General features: G+C 36.3%; 3 protein-coding genes across 10 annotated transcripts in view; all 3 read right to left on the bottom strand.

The window, feature by feature from the left end:
* Window positions 1-34: 34 nt before the first annotated feature.
* LOC125001009 (carcinoembryonic antigen-related cell adhesion molecule 5-like) overlaps window positions 35-24,114 on the bottom strand; it is a 28,948-nt gene continuing 4,868 nt past the window's right edge. The window contains exons 5-10 of the mRNA XM_047576910.1: window positions 2,950-3,110; window positions 2,741-2,849; window positions 2,178-2,338; window positions 1,993-2,083; window positions 1,366-1,398; window positions 35-1,239 (exon numbers count right to left, since the gene is read on the bottom strand). Coding sequence (XP_047432866.1) covers window positions 1,106-1,239; window positions 1,366-1,398; window positions 1,993-2,083; window positions 2,178-2,338; window positions 2,741-2,849; window positions 2,950-3,110 — 689 coding nt within the window. The 3' untranslated portion in view covers window positions 35-1,105. The remainder of the gene's footprint in view (window positions 1,240-1,365; window positions 1,399-1,992; window positions 2,084-2,177; window positions 2,339-2,740; window positions 2,850-2,949; window positions 3,111-24,114) is intronic.
* LOC125001015 lies at window positions 5,002-16,290 on the bottom strand. Of its 2 annotated transcripts, none has more exons than XM_047576919.1 (12): window positions 16,207-16,290; window positions 12,112-12,202; window positions 11,581-11,727; window positions 11,253-11,378; window positions 9,401-10,483; window positions 8,974-9,043; window positions 8,377-8,538; window positions 7,828-7,950; window positions 7,479-7,580; window positions 7,196-7,300; window positions 6,477-6,659; window positions 5,002-6,395 (listed from the first exon to the last, which is right to left on the bottom strand). In XM_047576919.1, exons 5-11 carry the CDS (start codon window positions 9,614-9,616, stop codon window positions 6,532-6,534), a joined length of 906 nt encoding a protein of 301 aa, XP_047432875.1. In that variant the 5' UTR covers window positions 9,617-10,483; window positions 11,253-11,378; window positions 11,581-11,727; window positions 12,112-12,202; window positions 16,207-16,290; the 3' UTR covers window positions 5,002-6,395; window positions 6,477-6,531. The 2 variants fall into 2 exon arrangements, with proteins under 2 accessions (XP_047432875.1, XP_047432874.1); XM_047576918.1 differs by lacking the exon at window positions 16,207-16,290 and adding an exon at window positions 12,331-12,840 and having other exon boundaries at window positions 12,112-12,175.
* Window positions 14,192-23,085, bottom strand: LOC125001016 (CD48 antigen-like). 7 transcript variants are annotated; one of them, XR_007111427.1, is made up of 10 exons: window positions 20,428-20,589; window positions 20,169-20,232; window positions 19,660-19,806; window positions 19,342-19,467; window positions 19,105-19,265; window positions 18,881-19,010; window positions 18,590-18,682; window positions 18,370-18,419; window positions 18,248-18,281; window positions 16,478-18,148 (listed from the first exon to the last, which is right to left on the bottom strand). XR_007111427.1 is itself a non-coding variant. In XM_047576921.1 (9 exons), exons 2-9 carry the CDS (start codon window positions 20,227-20,229, stop codon window positions 15,669-15,671), a joined length of 807 nt encoding a protein of 268 aa, XP_047432877.1. In that variant the 5' UTR covers window positions 20,230-20,232; window positions 20,428-20,589; the 3' UTR covers window positions 15,521-15,668. The 7 variants fall into 7 exon arrangements, 4 of the variants coding, with proteins under 4 accessions (XP_047432878.1, XP_047432879.1, XP_047432877.1 ...); XR_007111428.1 differs by having other exon boundaries at window positions 18,370-18,399; XR_007111429.1 differs by having other exon boundaries at window positions 18,370-18,396.

Raw genomic sequence — 24,114 nt, 5'->3', positions numbered from 1 at the left:
GATTAATCAAAATCAGTTATATGTAAACGTTGGTGCTCTTTATTCATAAAACCCTCATGTCACATCTTTATGTCAGGATCTGGTTATTATATAACAGTGGTTGTACAGTATATCTATGGTATGATAATCATATTATTACAATTATTTCACCCTCTGTACGATGAACGATCAATAATTCCAATACTAATACGACCCCTTTAATACATTTCCTATGTGATAGTAAACTTTTGGTATGATAATCTGTCATTGTACGTCTGTGGTGCAGAACTAATATTAGCTTAATGGTTCATCCTAAACAGACCTGACTCCATAAATACAGGGAGAACATGAAAATAAACACGAAAACAAACGAAAAAATAATAAAAATAAAACATGGAGTCAATAAATAAATAATTAATTAAACAAAATAATAAAATGGTGTTTAATCTCACATAATTTATATTGCTAGTTATTCACATTGATAACAATGATTGTGATTTTAAAATACTGCACCTGTCTTAGACGTCTATGTGACCTCCAAAAAAGGGACCTAGTCTGACGTTCATATTTTGAACAGTATATTGACGTCTAAATCGGGTCATGGTTAGACGACCAAATATCGGAGCTAGTTTACACGTCGAGTGGACATCCAGAATTGGTCGTGGACCATAATATAGACATGATCTGCACGTCCATCAGACGTCTAATGTTTAGTGGGATAGATACAGATTAGATGTTAAATATAAATACTTCAATATTTATCATCACAGTAACAGTGTTACACACATTAGTAGCTGTAAATAGTCATGAAAATATTAGAAAAATACGTAAGTTCGTTTGGTGCCACCTATATCCTAAACATAAGGAGTAAACATTTATAATCATCCCTTTAAAAGTTACATATGTTGTTTTGGGCGCCTATTTGTTTGCCAGATATATTAGTGTGTGTGTGAATGGGTGAATAAGAGGCATTAGCACTTTGTAGAAAAGGCGCTTTATGAAGTTGAGTTGCCTTTTATTAGTTTATGGGGCAGATCTGCCACATCCAATATGGCGGACGCGTTGACGTATCGCAGCAACGGACAAACCCGCTCAATGCGGCGTCTACTACATATGTCTACGTGATTCACATGGTGAGAGAGTTTCTACGGAAACAGCTGATGAACTGACCAACGACAGGACGCGGTTTATTTTTAATTTCACTTCCTTCTTCTTCTTCTTCTTCTTCTTCTTCTTCTTCTTCAGCTTCTACAACTGGAACTTAAGAAAACACACAAACAGACCAAACACCGACCAACACAGGACGTTTATCTACAAGAAGTACACAAACTTCGGACTTGCTACTTGGTAGTCGGGACTTGACAAGATAGATTCTGAAGTACGTACTTGATGACGCCCACGGAGTGCATTCTGGGATACCTGAGTGAACATCCGGGTATTTATTTATTTATTTATTTTTCTTTCAAGAACTTTATTTATAAGACGTATCAAATACAGAGTAAATAAAACACAAACATACAACAAGAATAAAAAATGAATGAATAAAATAAAATGAAATAACGTGTTTGATACCTGAGGGGTGTTTACAGGAAAATATTATATTGCTCACAAATATTAATTGTTTTGATTCATCGTTCTGATTGTGACTTTTTGTTGAGTGTAAAAAGCCAATAACTGTCTTCACATATCTACATGCACAGAAAATACACACAACAAGAGCAACAACCATCGTTCCAACCATGTACAGACCTGTGACCCTCCAGAGGCTACAGAGAATGAATGAATGAATGAATGAATGAATGAATGTACAGAGAGGTGTATTTTATCTGTTGTGTAGAGTTGAGGTTTGTGTCAGTGGTTTTCAAGCATCCTTCATTCTAATAGTAGCTGATCTCCTTCTTTAGTTCGTTAACAGAACCTTTAAAAGGTTCATCACTAATGAACAGATGTCACTTATTCAGGTGGTTCATCCTCTGAGGTTACTGTGGAGATATTTACTGATGTCAAACTCACAGTTGGTGGCGAAAGGGTTGTTGACTGCTTTGCTGCTTTCAGAGCCAAAGAGATATTTCACCGTACAGACAAATGAAGCCTCCGTATCATTCTATAAATCCAGTGGAGAAACAAAAACATCAGCCTGAAGCTCATGAACCAAAATACGTCCCATTCACCTACTAACACCATTATTGTGTTTGTACCTTTGTTATTTTAAACTCCTTGGTTTCACTCTTCACCACATCACCTGACTTCCAGGTGTAGTTGACTGGTTCAGAGTCTCTAGTGTTGCCTTCACAGGTGAGAACACAGTGGGTCTTTTCATTGTCACAGCTCATGGAGACAGTTGGTTTAGGAACTTCATCTGATAGAAACAAACATCTTTGTTAAGATGAAAGTTATTTATATGTTCATTTTTGTTAAAATGAACATATAAATAACTCAAACTTCAGTCCTAATTCCCCCACTTCTCAGCTGTGCTTTGATGATGATGATGATGATGATGATATGAATATATATAGAAGTGCCAGTGAGGTGGCACTGCATATAATTAAAATAAATACAGGCGAAAAGACCAATGTCTGCTAATATTAGTCGATTAGTCTAGATTCTCTGTTAACTTCATGAATGTTTTTCTACAGAAGTAAACCCCCAGCAACATGACGTCTGTCCTACAGCAACAGTAAAATGGAAAGTTGGGACAAATGTTACCAGATTGTAACACCTGTGAGAAAACGATGTAGATAAATATTGATGTGAAACTCACCAGTGATGGAGGAGGAGGAGGAGGAGGTGAAAGTGTTGAGGACTTCTCTGCTGCGTTCAGAGCTGACTGGGTTTTCTAACTCACAGGTAAACGAAGGCTCCGTATTGTCCTAGAAAACCAGTGAAGAACAACATCAGCTTGAAGCTCATGAACTAAATGGTTGTTGAACGTATGAAGTAGTTGATCTGTCTGTTACTGGTCACATTCACCTTTGTTATTATGAGCTGATTGGTTTGACTCTTCACCACATCACCTGACCACCAGGTGTAGGTGACTGGTTCAGAGTCTGTAGTGATGCCTTCACAGGTCAGAACACAGTGGGTCTTTTCAGCATCACAGTTTTCTGACACAGTTGGTTTGGAGACGCCAGCTGATGGAAACAAACATTATTAGAGTTTAGATGAATAAATTATTAGATATTCCAGAGTAGTTTAAGTTAAAACTCCTCCACTTACAGATAACCTTGATTTCAGTTGTGTTCAGGACTCTGTTGTTGATCACTGCTGTGTAGGAGCCGCTGTCATTTAGTGTCGGATTTGGGATGATCAACTCTCCAGTTTCAGTATTGAGTTGGCAGCGATCTGGAAGGACAATAAGTCACGTTTTTAAAGTTTTTACCTGGATTTTAATGAGATATTTATGGTTAAAGATGCTAAAATCTAAATCACTTCAAATATAAAATGTTAAACCCTGTAAAGATCAACTTCATTAATTAGTTCTTCAGATGAAACAAAAGGCTTGACTGAAGGTGTTTGATTCGTTTTCATTAAAGTTGTTAAATACCTCTGAAGTCTTGGTAGAAGTCAATGGCGTCTTCTCCGTACCAGTCCACAGCCAGGTTTGAATTATATTTCCATGTTATACTGGTGATGGGAGGAGTCACAGAGCCTGGACTAAGGACAACTGTGTCTCCTGGTTTCTTGTAGGTGACTACAAAATACACAACAATATCATAACCTGTCATTCTTTAAATAAACAGTCTATTAAATCATAAAAACGTCTCTTTGAACGACTTCATTTATAGAACTTGAACTTGTTTGTTATTTAGCTGTAGTTAGAAAAACATGTCATGTAAAGTTAAAATATATTAAATTAAGATTTAGAAAGAAAACAGACTCAGACAAACATTTACTGACACAAGAAGGGTGAATGTGCTCTTCCTGTTTTTTCTCTCAACATTAAATATGTAAAATAAGAACAGAGAACAGAACGTAGAGTTTTCCATGAGACCATGCTGTGTATTTTACTATAAAACACAACTTTTCAACACTTACCAGCTTGAACAGTTGTCAGTGGCAGGAGTATGATCGACAGGATAAACCAAACTGGATTCATCCTCTGGAAGAAGAACAAGTCAACACAAACCTCAAGTTACACCGTTTTTAAAACGTTAATCAGTGCGGAAAGTTATTTCCTCATTTGTTAAATAGATAAATAAAGTCTCAGTGACTGGAGACATGTTTTAACTAATGTGTTTGTTCTGGTTGACTTACCAAAGGTTAGAAAACGACGCACCTGAAGCTGAGGACGGTTTAACTCTATAAATGAAGAAGGTAAAACTCTGTGTATTATTTTATCTCCTTAGTAACGGACTGCCTCGGAGCCAGAGTCAGGTCAGTTTTATCGTTGACATGGTGAGAGAGTTTCTGAGAAAACAGCTGATGACATGTTGGTCAGTTTGAGGCTTTCTCACCTTTATTTCTCCTTTTTTCTTCAACTTCTTCTTCTGAAACTTCAGTTATCTTTTATATGTCTCTACGGAAGTGTTCTGTTTTTTTCATAAACTTCCTTAAAAAATATAAAACATCCAGTGCACTGAAACATTTCACGGGTAATATTTGACAATATCCTAATACAGTGAAAAGAGCTCATTAATCTAAAGTCTTGGTGGTTTCTATATTAGTAGAGTGTGAAATGGTTTCTGGTTTGTGGATCTGCCATTAGCCAACGTAGAAATCAGGTTTCAAACATCTTCCTGTGATGTGGTAGAGAAAGGACCAAAGAGACTAAAATAAATGAAAGATATCTCCAGGTTTTCCTTCTCAGAGATCTCTTCTATCTGCTGGACGTTTATCTGCCTCTGAAATGAGCAAGTACCACAACACAACACATTAATAACATGTTTAGTCATTTATCTGCCAGATAGTTCCTCAAAATAAAACCACAACAGCTCAGATTGAACTGCAACTCATTGGTGGCACTAAGGTTCATGTTTAACACGATGTCAGTCACAGCACAGACACACTCAGTGAAGACTCATCTTGGTCCACAATCTGATTTTATTGCATAATAAAACCATGGCACAAATCTGGTGAAAAAAAACTCAAAAATATTAAAATACTAGAGAAAATTTTTGTTGCCTCGTTGGACAACTTCATTTAAAGTGCAACAGATCAGAATAAATAGATACATTTTACTACAGAGATATGAGATAAGTAGAGTTGAACTGGATAAAAAGCTACATCAAAAATAGACAGTTTGTTACATACACGTTACATATGGGGTACCACAGGGATCAATTCTAGGACCAAAAACATTCATAAGTAATGTCTCTAATATATTGAACTGTTTTGTTCTATTATTTGATTTCTGTACCTTCAGCAGCTTTTGGAAGTTCCCTGATATAAGAGCACCCTGATGATGATGATGATGGTGATGATGATAATGATATGCACCACCTCAGCATAATAAGTCACATATGGCAGCATGAGACTACAGTACAGTGTGATATATAAGCACCATAGAAAACTAGAAGAGTAGGACACAATGTGGGGTGCGACCCATTCAAAGATCTTGTATAAAACAAGGCACAATTTACTTCCAGGAAATATTCAAAAGAATGTTTGATGGGAAGGAGACGGAGAGGGAAGTTTTTGTATCACATTGAAACTATGGAGTATTCAACCGGGAGAGTAAACACATTCATTTAAAAACAAAATTTAAAAATAATATGTTGGAAAAGTATAGAAAAATAATGAATGTATGTATGTTTTTTTTGTATTTGTGTATTTAGCATTTGTACACTATACTTCAGCGTAAACTCTTTCAGGTTGGCTATTCATTCTTTTTTGTACATGTGTGTTAAGATTCCTGATTCCGACCAAAGAACATTCATTCATTTATTCATTCATTATTGCATCATAATACTTTTTAAGTCAGCTCGTTCACTCCAAAGTCAATGGAAAGTCAATGTAAAGTTAATGTAAAGTCATTGTAAAGACAATGTAAAGTCTATGTAAAGTTAATGCAAGGTTAATGTAACATCAATGTAACGACAATGTAAAGTTAATGTAACGACAATGTAAAGTTAATTTAAAGTTAATTTAAAGTTAATTTAAAGTTAATTTAAAGTTAGGTTTCTACAAGGTTCTGGAGTGTGCTCATGGTAATTTCTGACCCTTCTTCCAGAAGTCTTTTTGTGAGGTCAGTCACGAATGTTGGAGGAGAAGGTCTGGTTCACAGTCTTCATCTTCTGTTCCATCAGGTTCAGGTCTGGACTCCGTTGTGGAAGAACTTGATTGGTCCAAACAAACTCCCTCTTCAGTGTCTTTGGGGGTTGGAACAGGAAGTGGTTCATCCACCAAACTTCACAATGCAGTAACACAAGAACCGTTCTCCTGGGGACGTCCAAACCCAAACTGGTCCATCTGATCCTCTGTTAAAGATGAAAGAACATTTTCAACACAGTTCAACATCAGCGCAAGTTCTTTTTCATTTCAAATATCATTTTACTCACCATCTTCATTGGTTTCACTAAGTTACGGGACATTCACCGTCTCATAAAGGACACATTAAAAACATGTCACTGTTTCATTCTCCATGTGAACAGAGGATGTTTGTCCTTGACTGGATGATTCTTGGTTTGATAAAGGAGTTAAACCAGATTCACTGTTGTTAGCGTCATCCACTGGTGGCAGAGCTGTCCAAAATAAAGTAGACAAAGAATCTATTATTTTCTGGTCTCAGGTATGAAAATGTTCATATATTCAGTTACAGTCATTCAGTTCACAGCTAAAGGAGCTGATGCAGAGAATCATCACAGAGAAACGACACAAAAATAACTACTCTGACTTAAAAGAAGTTTAACCCTCAAACCTGATTTCAAAGCTGTTGTGTTGTTACCATTAAGGGACAAAAGTGTCCAAATTTAGTAGCAAAAATAGCAATTATCAGTAAGTTATCAAAAAATAAATAAAGGGGAACTTTTGTCCTGATCAGGTCATGAGGGTCAAGTCATTTCTTTTTTTTTTTTACAAAATGTCAATATTTGGTTCTGGTCCAGAACCTTTTTGGAGACCAAAAACCACTTTAACCACAAATTGCATCAATCGTTGAGAAACTTAAACATAACAAACAGTAAAAGCAGAAACTGTCAGCGTGTCAATAAATACATTTATTGTGATAATACACAATGTTAATCTGGTACAATCATTAGAATCAGCTGTGAATTCATACCTTTTCTTTGTTTGTGTTTGTAAATGAAGAAACCAGCAATGGCCGCCAGACCCAGACCCGGACCCAGCAGTAGGAATAACCAATAGAGACCGTTACTGTTATTCTCTACATGAAAATAAAAATAAAACCTGTTAGTGGTTTCTAATCAGGCTGTATTCAAATGTTAGCGGAGACACTTCTGAGAACATGATGTAGATAAATGTTGATGTGAAACTCGCCTGTAGCGTTGCCTTCAAAGGTGAGAACACAGTGGGTTTTTTATCCCATAAAACATGTCGCTCACCTGTTTCATTCTCCACGTGGACAGAGGATGTTGGTCCTTGACTGGATGATTCTTGGTTTGATAAAGGAGTTAAACCAGATTCACTGTTGTTAGCGTCATCCACTGGTGGCAGAGATGTCCAAAATAAAGTAGACAAAGAATCTATTATTTTCTGGTCTCAGGTATGAAAATGTTCATATATTCAGTTACAGTCATTCAGTTCACAGCTTAAGGAGCTGATGCAGAGAATCAGATAGTTGGTTTAGGAACAGGTACTGATAGAAACAAACATTTAATTAGAGATCAGATGAATAAAGAAATAAATCAGTGAATATTCCACTCAAACTTCAGTCACATTAACTCCACTTACAGGTAACCCTGAGTTCAGTTGCGTTCAAGTCTCTTTTGAACTGTACTCTGTAGAGACCGCTGTCCTCTGGTGTCAGGTTTGTGATGGTCAAATCAAAAGTTGTGGGGTTCAATGTACAGCGACCTGAAGGGATAATTACAAAGTAAACTGGATGGACACAGACATTGTAATGCACTGATGCATCCAGGGATAATCTAAACAGCTTAAAATTCCTTAAAATTGACTTTCACTATATTCTGGTGTTATTGTTTCATTGTCTGCTGAATGTAAAGATGTTTAAAAAAAAAACTAAATCATTTAAACAAATGGTTATTTTTACCGTTTGCATTAAACTATAGGAATTTAAATTCTTTCTGTCGACCAGAATCACGTTAAAATCCTTTAATAATAATAATAATAATAATAATAATAATAATAATAATAATAATAATGTGTAATATGTGTTATAAATTAGTTATTATTGAGGAGCTTTGGTATAAAGGTGTGAATCCAGTCGTCAAAGATCTGTCTGCATAGAATAAACAACTGGTAAATCTTTAGTGACTGTACCTTCGAAGGGCTCGTAGACTTTAGCCCTGCCTTGAAAGAAATCCACAACATAATCAGATCCATGTTTCCATGCCATACTTTTGTTTTCATCAGTCTTGATGCTGTCAACAACATCCGAGCCTGGACTAAAGACGACTGTTTCTCCCACTTTCGCGGAGAAGACTGTAAAACAAAGACCATCATATAACAAGTCATTCATAAACAGGGGTTACACTATTACATTTTACGTTTGTTTTATCAAAAACTCATTTACAGTAACTTAATTTATCACTGGTGACAGATAATAGAGATACACGTCTACTCAACAAGCTTTAATTAGTGTCCTTATTTGGTTGTTAGCTTTAGTAAGAGAGTCAAATTGGATAAAAATGATTTTGTTTAATCATGTTCCCTCCTCGCCGGTAGGTGGCGGTGATGCGCCTTTGTTTATTTGTTTGTCAAACGTCAATAGAAGAAGAAAACTGAGGCAGTTGAATGAAATAAAAGTTACAAAAGCATCTCTATAGAGTTTGGAATCAATAAATCCACCGCCACAGACACGGAGATCTCTTCGTGTACTTTGGTGCCGAAATGTAGAAACGTGAGATCAGCTCTTACCGGCGTTAGCTTCAGCCGGAGTCATCACAACAGTGACAGCAGCAAGTAGCATCCATAGCTTCTCCATCCTCTGCGAAATAAATCAAACATGACTTAGAGGAAGCAGGGAGTCTCTGTCTGGCAATGTCAGAAAATATTCCGGAATATATAAACAAATAAATACGCGCGAAAAGCGAAGGGCGGCAGCGTGCATAAAAGAGAGAAAATATGAAAATAAAAATGCCGGTTTTACGTTGCTAACATGCTAGCACGCACCGATAGCCGATTATATTCAATAAACTAGCAAAGTGGCGAACATAACTTTTTCAGATAACTTTCCGCAACAAACTACACTGACGGTAAGTTTCCGTCGCACCCACTTGTCAAGTGTTTGGATATGCTTGCCTGTCTCTTTTCACGCGTGGAGCTGAAGCCCTGGCTCACTCACCTGTGGCTGTGATCGTGGATTCATGCAGCCAGAACCGCTTGTGTTGACATAGTGAGCGAAGCTACGGCGGCCGACAGAGCTCCACCACGTGTAAAACCAAAACAAAGTAAAATATTCGCGAATGGACATAACGAACACAAATAACACAAAAATAAAAAATGAAGTAAACATAAAGTGAAAATTACACATAAAAAAAAAAAGTGCCCGTTTATTCATATTTTACAACCGGAAGTTTTCAAAGTAAGAGGACGTTTTTTTTTTCTAGAAACAGAAATTTAAAAGCCAAAGGGGTTTTTAAATCCTGATAAACAACAATGCTTTGAATTTCGCTTTTAATTTTTGAATTGAAATGAAAATCAATTAACCACTCTTTTTTAAAAAATCTCTTTATGTCTATAATTTTATATCTTCGGCAGCAGATAAAGCACATATTTATGATTTAGTTTTGGCGCACTTCAACTTTCCACTTCCTCTAGTAAAGGGTTAACTTTCTTCAAAATATAGACTCAATTTTATTTATCATGGTTGACTTACATGAGAATATGAAATGAGGAGGAGTCTCTAAAACCAACATGTCTGCTCTAATACTCCAACATAACTCCTTGATGATAACGACTCCACAACAGCGTTTTATTTATTTATTTTTAGCTCCATGTTTTAGCCGAACACAGCCCCTATTCTCTCATTCTGTGCAGTTATTCTCTTTCAAAAGTAGATATATGATATATAATTCCTTGTCACGGCTCACAGAGATATTCAGGTACAACACAAACCGTTACATAAAAATCAATTCGGAATCAACTGAAAAGTACAAGTGCAAGTAAACAATCAAATGTGGGCCATTTTCACCACATACACACTTAAACTCATACATGTGCACCAACTCACACACACACAGCTCAGCAGAATGATTTTGAAGATGGCTACTGATGTGGATATCTAACTGTGTCGGGAAAGTTCCATTTTTGTGGAGCATATCCACTAAAAGCTGCCTCCCCTTCTTTGGATCTGGTGCGAGGGACGAGTAAATGGCCACTGCCTGTTGACCGAAGTGTTCTTAGATACCTGGTTGAGGAACAGGTGCTGATGGAAACAAACATTATGAAAAAATAAATTAACATACACAGTAAAATCAACATACCCAAATTAACACTGTAAGAGTTGATCTTAGCACTTTTAAAGTGTCTATATGAGTCCACACCTCAGAGTGTTAATTTAACACTTATCCGAGTGTTGGTACCTTTACACTAAGTTAGTGTAAATTTGACTCTTCTTGTAGTTTAATTGAACACACTGCCTAACACCAACCAGTGTTTAACACTTTTACGTAGTGTTAAAAATTAACTCTCTCAGAGAACTACTTCTTAACTACACAAGTGTTGCCCCCATAACACTTAAAAGGTGTCAAAATAATTCTTATATAATCCTACAAAAATACTTGGAAAATAAACTTTCCTAAAATAAAAAGGTAGTCATGTTTGTCAGTTCAAAAACATTTATTTTCAAACTTGCACCACAAATATTAGAATATGCAACAGTAAAAGGCACAGTGTAGCATTAGCACCGCTTTAGCATGGTAGCTAGCAACTCTGAACCATTAGCATCGTCTTATCACGTTTTACATCTGTGGTTACAAAGTGCATGACTCGTCTCACTCAGACAAAACCTCAACTTCCTTTTTACACTCGGTGTTAACAACAACTATTTATCGACTGAGAGTTAATTATAACGGATTAGACCCAGAGTATAATTAACTCTACTAGTGTATGTCTAGTTTAACACCAAGAATTCAACTCTTCTCAATTTGCTGTGTATAAATAACTCAAACTTCAGTCCTAGTTCTTCCACTTACAGATAATCTTGATTTCCGTTGTAGCCAAGACTCTGTTGTTGATCACTGGTGTGTAGATGCCACTGTCCTCTAGTGTCAGGTTTGGGATGATCAACTCTCCAGTTTCAGTATTGAGTTGACAGCGACCTGGAAGGACAATAAGTCAAGTTTTTAAGGTTTTTACCTGGATTTTAATGAGATATTTATGTTTAATGATGTTAAAATCTAAATCACTTCAAATATAAAATGTTAAACCCTGTAAAGATCAACTTCATTAATTAGTTCTTCAGATGAAACAAAAGGCTTGACTGAAGGTGTTTGATTCGTTTTCATTAAAGTTGATAAATACCTCTGAAATCTCGGTAGAAGTCAGTGGCGCCTCCTCCGTACCACTCTGCAGCCAGGTTTGTATTATGTTTCCATGTTACACTGGTGATGGTAGCACCCACAGAGCCTGGACTAAGGACAACTGTGTCTCCTGGTTTCATGTAGATGACTACAAAATACACAACAATATCAAAACCTGTCATTGTTTAAATAATCAGTTTATTAAATCATAAAAATGTCTCTTTGAACGACTTCATTTATAGAACTTGAACTTGTATATTATTTAGCTGTAGTTAGAAAAACATGACATGTAAAGTTGAAATATATTAAATTAAGATAATCCTTCAGTTTATCCCACAGGGGGGAAATAGATGTTCAACTATTAACTATAGATCATCTGACTCTATAGAAACTGACCAACCTTTATTTGTCCTAATATTCAAGATTTATACAGAAAACAGACTCAAACAATGAGACCAGAGAACAGAACGTAGAGTTTTCCATGAGACCATGCTGTGTATTTTACTATAAAACAGAACTTTTCAACACTTACCAGTTTGAACAGTTGTCAGTGGCAGGAGTATGATCGACAGGATAAACCAAACTGGATTCATCCTCTGGAAGAAGAACAAGTGAACACAAACCTCAAGTTACACCGTTTTTAAAACGTTAATCAGTGTGAAAAGTTATTTCCTCATTTGTTGAATAAATAAATAAAGTCTCAGTTACTGGAGACATGTTTTAACTAATGTGTTTGTTCTGGTTGACTTACCAAAGGTTAGAAAACGAGGGCGGTTTAAATCTATAAATGAAGAAGGTAAAACTCCGTGTATTATTTTATCTCCTTAATAACGGACTGCCTCGGAGCCAGAGTCAGATTAGACTCCACCCACCTTTACCTTAGATTCACAGATTGAGAGAGTTTCTGCGGAAACAGCTGATAAAACTGACCCACGACGGGACACGGTTTATTTTTTATCTTACTTCGTCTTCAACTTCTACAACTGAAACTTGAACTGAAAAACACACACAAACAGACCAAACACCGACCAACACAGGACGTTTATCTACAAGAAGTCTCTGAATAAAGTTCAGGGAAACAAACAAAACAAACAAATAAAACAGTAAAGTCAACATGGCCTATGGACAGGGCTTTCTGACTTGTGTGTCTGTGTGAGTGCGTAATTGAGGGTTTTTCAACTAAATCTTTTATTGTGTTACTTGAAAGTCGTAGAGAACGAGTCCAAATGTGAGAAAAGAAAAAGTGTTTCAATGGAAGTCAATGGGTTTTTAAATCGGGTGGCACAAAAGAAATAAATAAATGATTAAATAAAAGTCCATCAAAATCAATGTTGCTACTAATCATTGACATGTCCAAGGCCCCAATAATCCCCCCTAGAAAAATCCACTTTGCATTTAGATTACTGCAAATATTTCAATTTTTGGGTTTGATACACAAATTCATTTGGGTAAAAACATGATTGACATTTTGATTCCATCACAAACATTGGCATAAAAAGGGTTAAAGTCAGAAAATAATCAGACTTTTGGTATTTGTGATTAGGACTGAAGTGGATTTAAAGATTTTGTAAAGAAAAGAAGAAAAATTGATAACGTGCTATTTTTAGGGGGCGTTTTTGAAGAACACATTTTTGTCCGTTAATGCTAACAATGTAGCAATTTAGGAGACACAGTGTACAAATGGAGCTTCATTTGAGTTTGAACATTTGCTACATATATATATATATATATAAATAAAAGACCTTTGCCAAACATGATAGCAAAAAGCATAACTACAACGCACCATATTGCTAGTGTCAGTGCCCAGCACGGCTAGTCTGGTAGCTGAAGCTAACTATCTAATTAGCCAGCATGTGAATTAGCCTTAGGGTAGCCTTTCAGCGAGACTAACAATCAAACTGGTCACCGAAGTCAAAACATAATTAATAATTCTTTTAAATAAAGTGTGTCAGGTTGGGAAATATTAATCCACCACATAAAATAGAGAAAGTAATGTCTCTTTGATGTATTAGCATTGTATCTGCTCATTACAGTCAGCACAGATAGAATTTATTGAAATGTAATCAGTAACTTGGAACAGAAAGATATTTTTTTCTTTTCAAAGACACTAAATGATAATTGTATTAATATATTATTCATCATATTTTCGTCAGGACAAATAGCATCAAACCGGGAGCGAGGCCACTGTGTTAGCCAGCTGCAAGCACCTTGGATTAGCCTAGCTCGATAGCCTTTAGCTAACATGGTGGAGAGTTGGGTGGGCGGGTTTAAACATCCAGGCTGTCTTAGCTCCGCCCCAACACAACCCCCAGGTCCATATTTAGAGTATGCGCGTGTCCAACATGGCGACCACTGGCTCCGCCCAGTTTGGGCTTCATTTTCGAGGTGACATCACGATGGGTTTGTCCATAGTATGAACAGTGATGTATATATTATATCTATTCTTTTTATTTTCCATCATCACTGATTTAAAAACAGACACTGGTCAGTTTTAATGCATTTAAAATGAAAAACATTAACCCAGACTCAAGTCTATGAGGTCAACTACGTCCATTTTATTACAACCAAATGCACAGTGTGTACATTGAAGGCCATCACAGGTGAGTTAAACCACGTTCTCATCGTACGTACTTATATCGTTGTATGCCGTGGTATTATTCAACAGTAAATGAATTTAAGGTTAAAGACATAGTTTGACACAAGTGATTCTCGGACTAAAAAATGTGTAGAAATTATAATCACAGTGTTTCTGTGTCAAAGCACACATTGGTCACATAGAGCAGATTGATATTTAAGAAGATATGACTAAAAACAGGATATCTGTTTTATAATAGACGATGAGATGATCCCTGTTAAGGGTTGTTGCTGAAAGGGTTGACGACTCTGTCACTGAATTCGTAGCTGACTGGATTTTTCACCACACAGAGAAGTGAAGGCTCCTTCTGCTCCTAGAGATCCAGTGGAAAAACAACATCAGCCTGAAGCTCAAGAACCAAAATGTGTCACATTCTTGAATACGTCCCACTCACCTACTAACTCTGCTATCATGTTTGTACCTTTGTTATTTTGATCTTCTTAGATTGCCTCCATCCCACCATGTCACCCAACGTCCATGAATAGCTGACTTCTCCAACATCTGTAGTGTTGACTTCACATTTCAGAACACAGTGGGTCTTTTCATCGTCACAGCTCATGGAGATGGTTGGTTTAGTAACAGGTACTGATAGAAACAAACATTTAATTAGAGATCAGATGCAAACATTAACTAATATTCCAGACAACATTCAGTCAAATGTACTTACAGACAACCATGAGCATCTTAATCTCCATGGCCTCATTGTTGATCTCTACTACGTAGCCGCCGCTGTCCTTTAGTGTCAGGTTTGAGATGGTCAACTCTCCAGTTGTGGTGTTCAACGTGCTGCGACCTAAAATAATATTAAGTCCTGTTTAAATTTCAAACATGTGACACCAGTTTGTACATGCACAACACACTGCACCGTGGCAGTGATCGCTGCAGGACTGCAGACAGATTTACCATGTAGCTTAGCAACAGAATGAGGACCATTGACACAGCTAACGTGTCCCCTGTAGGACCAACCAGCTGCTCATCGGTGTTGTGAATAGTTCACCCTGTGCACAGGTTGATGCCAAAACTGTGCAAATGTTGTATCTGGCTACAGCTCTGCTGAGACGTACAACTAACGTACGAACAAAGTACGTAGGTGACAGAGGTGGGAATGAGATGAAATGAAAACTGGGTTCACCTTATGGCCGAACTAAAAATCTAAAATCTAAATCACCTCGGATAGAAGAAATGTAAAACCTCATAAAGATCAGCTTAATTTATTAATTATGACTTCAGATTAAATCAAAATCTTGACTGAAGGTGTTTGATTTGTTTTCATTAAAAGTTGTTAAATACCTTTGAAGTCCTGGTAGAAGTTAACGTCTCCTCCGTTCCACTCTGCAGCCAGGGTTAAAACTTCAGACATAGTTGTAATTAATTTCCATGTTACATTGGGGATGGGAGGAGTCACAGAGGATAGACTAAAGACAACTGTCTCCCCTGGTTTCTTGTAGATGAGTTCAATCTTGTCGAGAAAAGAAAAACCTATAGATGTGCCAGAGTTGTGAAAATGCAGTTTGCAACAAATCAAAACCTGTCATTCTTTAAATAAACAGTCTATTAAATTATGACACATTTTACATTTACCATAAAAATGTCTCTTTGAACGACTTCATTTAAAGAACTTGAACTTGTTTATTATTTAGCTGTAGTTAGAAAAACATGTCATGTAAACTCAAAATATAATAAAATAATCCTTTAATTTATTCCACAGAGGGGAAATAGATGTTCAACTATTAACTATAGATCATCTGACTGTATAGAAACTGACCAACCTTTATTTGTCCTAATATTCAAGATTTATACAGAAAACAGACTCAAACAATGAGACCAGAGAACAGAACGTAGAGTTTTCCATGAGACCATGCTGTGTATTTTACTATAAAACAGAACTTTTCAACACTTACCAGCTTGAACAGTTGTCAGTGGCAGGAGTATGATCGACAGGATAAACCAAACTGGATTCATCCTCTGGAAGAAGAACAAGTGAACACAAACCTCAAGTTACACTGTTTTTAAAACGCATTTGTTGAATAAGTAAATAAAGTCTCAGTTACTGGTGACATGTTTTAACTAATGTGTTTGTTCTGGTTGACTTACCAAAGGTTAGAAAACGAGGGCGGTTTAAATCTATAAATGAAGAAGGTAAAACTCCGTGTATTATTTTATCTCCTTAATAACGAACTGCCTCGGAGCCAGAGTCAGATTAGACTCCACCCACCTTTATCTTTGATTGACACGCTGAGAGAGTTTTTATGGAAACAGCTGATAAAACTGACCCACGACAGGACACGGTTTATTTTTTATCTTACTTCATCTTCAACTTCTACAACTGAAACTTGAACTGAAAAACACTCACAAACAGACCAAACACCGACCAACACAGGACGTTTATCTACAAGAAGTCTCTGAATAAAGTTCAGGAAAACAAACAAAACAAACAAATAAAACAGTAAAGTCAACATGGCCTATGGACAGGGCTTTGTGTGTCTGTGTGAGTGCGTATTTGAGGGTTTTTCAACTAAATCTTTTATTGTGTTACTTGAAAGTCGTAGAGAACGAGTCCAAATGTGAGAAAAGAAAAAGTGCAGCAGCAGTTTCAATGGAAGTCAATGGGTTTTTAAATCGGGTGGCACAAAAGAAATAAATAAATGATTAAATAAAAATCCATCAAAATCAATGTTGCTACTAATCATTGACATGTCCAAGGCCCCAATAATCCCCCCTAGAAAAATCCACTTTGCATTTAGATTACTGCAAATATTTCAATTTTTGGGTTTGATACACAAATTCATCTGGGTAAAAAAAAAAAAAATTGACATTTTGATTCCATCGCAAACACTGGCATAAAAAGGGTTAAATTCAGAAAATAATCAGACTTTTAGTATTTGTGATTAGGACTGAAGTGGATTTAAAGATTTTGTAAAGTAAAAAGAAGAAAAATATGCTATATGCTAATACATATGCTATTTTTAGGGCGTTTTTGAAGAACACATTTTTGTCCGTTAATGCTAACAATGTAGCAATTTAGGATACACAGTGTACAAATGGAGCTTCATTTGAGTTTGAACATTTACTACATATATATATATATAAATAAAAGACCTTTTACAAAAACATGATAGCAAAAAGCATAACTACAACGCACCATATTGCTAGTGTCAGTGCCCAGCACGGCTAGTCTTGTAGCTGAAGCTAACTATCTAATTAGCCTTTCAGCGAGGCTAACAATCAAACTGGCACCGAAGTCCAAACATAATTAATAATACTTTTAAATATACATACAAACAATACATAAAGTAGGAAACATCAATGTCTCCTTGATGTATTAGCATTGTATCTGCCTTAGCTCCACTTCTTTTTATTCTCCATCTTCACTCCTTTAAGAACAGACACTGCTCAGTTTTATTGCATTGATCAGAAACTACATTAAGTGAGAAACGCTTATTAGTATTGTAAGAATCCTGTTAAATAGCTGCAGTAAAATAAATCACAAAATTTACACACGCATGTACACACATGATGTGGCGTATAATAGTTTTTCTTTCAACGATGGATAAGATGATTATAGTCGGGTGTAGTGGTCATGTGAGATGGAAAGTAGAACTGTTAACACTTGCGGATTGGTGGGATTTTAGATTCAGATCAGTCTAAAGGCTCTCCAGAGTGAATATTCTTTCTGTAAAGGGGTTTTTGATAATCCTTGGATTATTTTGGAAATATAATGTGTGCCTTAGCCTGTGAGAGCTTCTAAAATAATCAGTGCTTAAAGACAACTGGACTTTTCCATTTTGTTTTGAGCTTGAGGTTCATTTTCTTGACATTAATCAGGACGTTTGAGCCGTGTAGAGTTGAGGTTTGTTGAATCCAGATCTGGTCTCTGTGGTCTCTCAGATCATCTCATGCTGAGATTCTTTAAGGTCAACACTTGTTAACTTCTCTGTGAAACACATGGACAACGTAGTCATAGATGATCCTTTATTAGCCCCATAGTTTAAATGACTGTAGCAGATGTCATATTAAGTAGAATTTCACTCACCAGCTCCATCTGACATCTTGAACTGAGGCGCACACTGTCACATAGAAAGTTATTGATTTAATTGGACGTTTCTTGAAGTGATCAAATAGTAAAATACTGTTTCTCTTTTTTCTTTTACTCACTAGAAGTAACAGCCAATGATCATGCTGCTGCTGTCAAAAAAAAGTCACATCTTGTAACAGTCAGTTTAATAAATAGTATTTGTCACTATTTTCACTTCTACACAGACAAACCAAACCGAGAGACGTAAAATAATGTAAACATGAATATATTTATACTAAAATAATATAAGAATAGATGTTTCATTCTGTAGGATAAACATATAGTTCTGTGAGTTCTTACCTTTGTTTCCTTTGTGTGTGTAAAAGACGATAACACCAACTCCCACCACCAGAAACAAAGCCACCAGTATTGCGCGTATCCAGAACAGAGTGTCTACAAAATAAGAAAAACCAGAAGTGAATGAATGTGTCAGTGGTTTTCAAGCATCCTTCATTCTAATAGTAGCTGATCTCCTTCTTTAGTTCGTTAACAGAACCTTTAAAAGGTTCATCACTAATGAACAGATGTCACTTATTCAGGTGGTTCATCCTCTGAGGTCACTGTGGAGATATTTACTGATGTCAAACTCACCGTCGGTGGGGGAAGCGTTGTCGACTTTTTCTTTTTCATCGTTGGTGGTTAAAGGGTTGGCGACTGCTTTGCTGCTTTCAGAGTTGACTGGATTTTTCACCGTACAGACAAATGAAGCCTCCTTATTCTTCTATAAATCCAGTGGAAAAACAAAAACATCAGCCTGAAGCTCATGAACCAAAATACGTCCCATTCGCCTACTAACACCATTATTGTGTTTGTACCTTTGTTATTTTAAACTCCTTGGTTTTACTCTTCACCACATCACCTGACCACCAGGTGTAGGTGACTGGTCCAGAGTCTGTAGTGTTGCCTTTACAGGTGAGAACACAGTGGGTCTTTTTATCGTCACAGCTCATGGAGATAGTTGGTTTAGGGACGTCATCTGATGGAAAAGTTAAGATGAAAAAATAAATGAACATATAAATAACTCAAACTTCAGGCCTAATTCCTCCACTTACAGATAATCTTGATTTCAGTTGTAGCCAAGACTCTGTTGTTGATCTCTGGTGTGTAGCTGCCACTGTCCTTTAGTGTCAGCTTTGGGATGATCAACTCTCCAGTTCCAGTATTGAGTTGACAGCGACCTGGAAGGACAATAAGTCAAGTTTTTAAAGTTTTTCTTTTGTCTTTACAACTGAAATCACCTCAAACTGAATAAATGTAAAACCTTGTTAAGATCAACTTAATTTATTAATTACGACTTCTCCAGACGAAATCAAAGGCGTAACTGTAGGTGTCTGGTTTGTTTTCAGGTTTTCATTAAAGTTGTTAAATACCTTTGAAGTCTCGGTAGAAGTCAATGGCGTCTCCTCCGTACCACTCTGCAGCCAGGTTTGAATCATATTTCCATGTTATACTGGTGATGGTAGCACCCACAGAGCCTGGACTAAGGACAACTGTGTCTCCTGGTTTCTTGTAGGTGACTACAAAATACACAACAATATCAAAACCTGTCATTCTCTAAATAATCAGTTTATTAAATCATAAAAATGTCTCTTTGAACGACTTCATTTATAGAACTTGAACTTGTTTGTTATTTAGCTGTAGTTAGAAAAACATGTCATGTAAAGTTAAAATATATTTAATTAAGATAATCCTTTAATTTATCCCACAGAGGGGAAATGGATGTTCAACTATAAAATATAGATCATCTGACTCTATAGAAACTTATTTAAGATTTATACAGAAAACAGACTCAAACAATGAGACCAGAGAACAGAACGTAGAGTTTTCCATGAGACCATGCTGTGTATTTTACTATAAAACACAACTTTTCAACACTTACCAGCTTGAACAGTTGTCAGTGGCAGGAGTATGATCGACAGGATAAACCAAACTGGATTCATCCTCTGGAAGAAGAACAAGTGAAAACCAGTACCAGTTAATCAGGAAACGTTGATCAGTGCGAGTGTGAAAAGTTATTTCCTCATTTGTTAAACAAACAAACAAACAAACAAACAAACAAATAAATAAATAAATAAATAAATAAAGGCTCAGTGACTGGAGACATGTTTTAACTAATGTGTTTGTTCTGGTTGACTTACCAAAGGTTAGAAAACGACGCACCTGAAGCTGAGGACGGTTTAAATCTATAAATGAAGAAGGTAAAACTCCGTGTATTATTTTATCTCCTTAATAACGGACTGCCTCGGAGCCAGAATCAGATTAGACTCCACCCACCTTTATCTTCATTTTCAACATGGACATATATACGTAGATGCCATATTGAGCGCTGAATCGTACGTCAACGTCGCCGCCATCTTGGATGTGGCAAATTGATAATCATATTATTACAATTATTTCACCTTCTGTACGATGAACGATCAATAATTCCAATACTAATTCGACCCCTTCAATACATTTCCTATGTGATAATAAGCTTTTGGTATGATAATCTGTCATTGTACGTCTGTGGTGCAGAACTAATATTAGCTTAATGGTTCATCTTAAACAGACCTGACTCCATAAATGCAGGGAGAACATGAAAATAAACATGAAAACAAACGAGAAAAAGATAATAAACTATATACTACTAATATACTATATTACTATCAATAAATAAATAATTAAACAAAATAATAAAATGGTGTTTAATCTCACATCATTTATATTTTTCGTTATTCACATTGATAACAATGATTGTGATTTTAAAATACTGCACCTGTCTTAGACGTCTATGTGACCTCCAAAAAAGGGACCTAGTCTGACATTCATATTTTGAACGGTATATTGACGTCTAAATCGGGTCATGGTTAGACGACCAAATATCGGAGCTAGTTTACACGTCGAGTGGACTCCAGAATTGGTCGTGGACCATAATATAGACATGATCTGCACGTCCATCAGACGTCTAATGTTTAGTGGGATAGATACAGATTAGATGTTAAATATAAATATTTCAATACTTATCATCACAGTAACAGTGTTACACACATTAGTAGCAGTAAATAGTCATGAAAACATTAGAAACATACGTAAGTTGGTTTGGTGCCACCTATATCCTAAACATAAGGAGTAAACATTTATAATCATCCCTTTAAAAGTTACATATATTGTTTTGGGCGCCTATTTGTTTTCCAGATATATTAGTGTGTGTGTGAATGGGTGAATAAGAGGCATTAGCACTTTGTAGAAAAGGCGCTTTATGAAGTTCAGTCCATTTCCTTATATTAGTTTATGGGGCAGATCTGCCACATCCAACATGGCGGACGCGTTGCGGTATCGCAGCAACGGACCAACCCGCTCAATGCGGCGTCTACTACATATGTCTACGTGATTGACATGGTGAGAGAGTTTCTACGGAAACAGCTGACGGGACGCGGTTTATTTTTAATTTTACTTCCTTCTTCTTCCGACCAACACAGGACGTTTATCTACGAGAAGTACACAAACTTCGGACATGCTACTTGGTAGTCGGGACTTGACAAGATAGATTCTGAAGTACGTACTTGATGACGCCCACGGAGTGCATTCTGGGATACCTGAGTGAACATCCGGGTATTTGTTTTTGTTTTTTGTTCTTCAAAAACTTTATTATCAAACGTATTAAATGCAGATTAAAAAAACACAATAAAAACACAAACATACAACAAGTAGAAAAAATAAATGAATAAAATAAAATGAAATAACGTGTTTGATGATCTGATTGTGACTTTTTGTTGAGTGTAAAAAGCCAATTACTGTCTTCACATATCTACATGCACAGAAAATACACACAACAAGAGCAACAACCATCGTTCCAACCATGTACAGACCTGTGACCCTCCAGAGGCTACAGAGAATGAATGAATGAATGAATGAATGAATGAATGAATGAATGAATGAGTGAATGAATGAATGAATGAATGAACGTACAGAGAGGTGTATTTTATCTGTTGTGTAGAGTTGAGGTTTGTTGAATCCAGATCTGGTCTCTGTGGTCTCTCAGATCATCTAATGCTGAGATTCTTCAAGGTCAACACTTGTTAACTTCTCTGTGAAACACTTGGACAACGTAGTCATAGATGATCCTTTATTAGCCCATAGTTTAAATGACTGTAGCAGCAATAATAATCAATCGAGTGATTGTACGTAAGAGAAGTGAATAATGTAAATATGAATCAATTATAATAATAATATAACAATAAATGTTTCATTCTGTAGAATAAACATATAGTTCTGTGAGTTCTTACCTTTGTTTCTTTTGTATTTGTAAAATACAATAACACCAACTCCCACCAGAATCAGAAACAAGACTGGTAGTATGATTATCCAGAGCAGATTGTCTACAAAATAAGAAAAACCAGAAGTGAATGAATGTGTCAGTGGTTTTCAAGCATCCTTCATTCTAATAGTAGCTGATCTCCTTCTTTAGTTCGTTAACAGAACCTTTAAAAGGTTCATCACTAATGAACAGATGTCACTTATTCAGGTGATTCATCCTCTGAGGTCACTGTGGAGATATTTACTGATGTCAAACTCATCATTGGTGGTTAAAGGGTTGTTGACTGCTTCGCTGCTTTCAGAGCTGACTGGATTTTTCACCGTACAGACAAATGAAGCCTCCGTATCATTCTGTAAATCCAGTGGAGAAACAAAAACATCAGCCTGAAGATCATGAACCAAAATACGTGACATTCACCTACTAACCCTGTTATCATGTTTGTACCTTTGTTATTTTAAACTCCTTGGTTTCACTCTTCACCACGTCACCTGACTTCCAGGTGTAGGTGACTTGTTCAACACCTGTAGTGTCGCCTTCACAGGTCAGAACACAGTGGGTCTGTTCATCGTCACAGCTCATGGAAATATTTGGTTTAGGAACAGGTGCTGATGGAAACAAAATTTTTGTGAAGATGAAAAAATAAATTAACATACACAGTCAAATCAACATACCCAAATTAACACTGTAAGAGTTGATCTTAACACTTTTAAAGTGTCTATATGAGTCCACACCTCAGAGTGTTAATTTAACACTTATCCGAGTGTTGGTACCTTTACACTAAGTTAGTGTAAATTTGACTCTTCTTGTAGTTAAAATGAACACACTGCCTAACACCAACCAGTGTTTAACACTTTTACGTAGTGTTAAAAATTAACTCTCTCAGAGAACTACTTCTTAACTACACAAGTGTTGCCCCCATAACACTTAAAAGGTGTCAATATAATTCTTATATAATCCTACAAAAATACTTGGAAAATAAACTTTACTAAAATAAAAAGGTAGTCATGTTTGTCAGTTCAAAAACATTTATTTTCAAACTTGCACCACAAATATTAGAACATGCAACAGTAAAAGGCACAGTGTAGCATTAGCACCACTTTAGCATGGTAGCTAGCAACTCTGAACCATTAGCATCGTCTTATCACGTTTTATATCTGTGGTTACAAAGTGCATGACTCGTCTCACTCAGACAAAACGTCAAGCCAAATGTACCGTTTACTGCTGTTACTCTCTTTCTATGTTACACTGAGGCCAGGCATGCATGCTAACCATGCTAACCTCTAGCTCATTAAGCAAGTGTTCGGGTGGTTAGAAACAGCGCGACAAGTATAGTTTCTGTGGCTCTGCTGCAAAATGACTTCGGGTGTAGGAAGAGTGATGGGGGGGTCACTTCCTTTTTACACTCGGTGTTAACAACAGCTATTTATCGACTGAGAGTTAATTATAACGGATTAGACCCAGAGTATAATTAACTCTACTAGTGTATGTCTAGTTTAACACCAAGAATTCAACTCTTCTCAGTTTGCTG

This window comes from Mugil cephalus, chromosome 23 (assembly GCF_022458985.1).
Source record: "Mugil cephalus isolate CIBA_MC_2020 chromosome 23, CIBA_Mcephalus_1.1, whole genome shotgun sequence".
Classification (NCBI taxonomy): domain Eukaryota; kingdom Metazoa; phylum Chordata; class Actinopteri; order Mugiliformes; family Mugilidae; genus Mugil; species Mugil cephalus.
The sequence above is the reverse complement of the archived record's forward strand: the minus strand, read 5'-3'. Positions and strand labels throughout refer to the sequence as shown.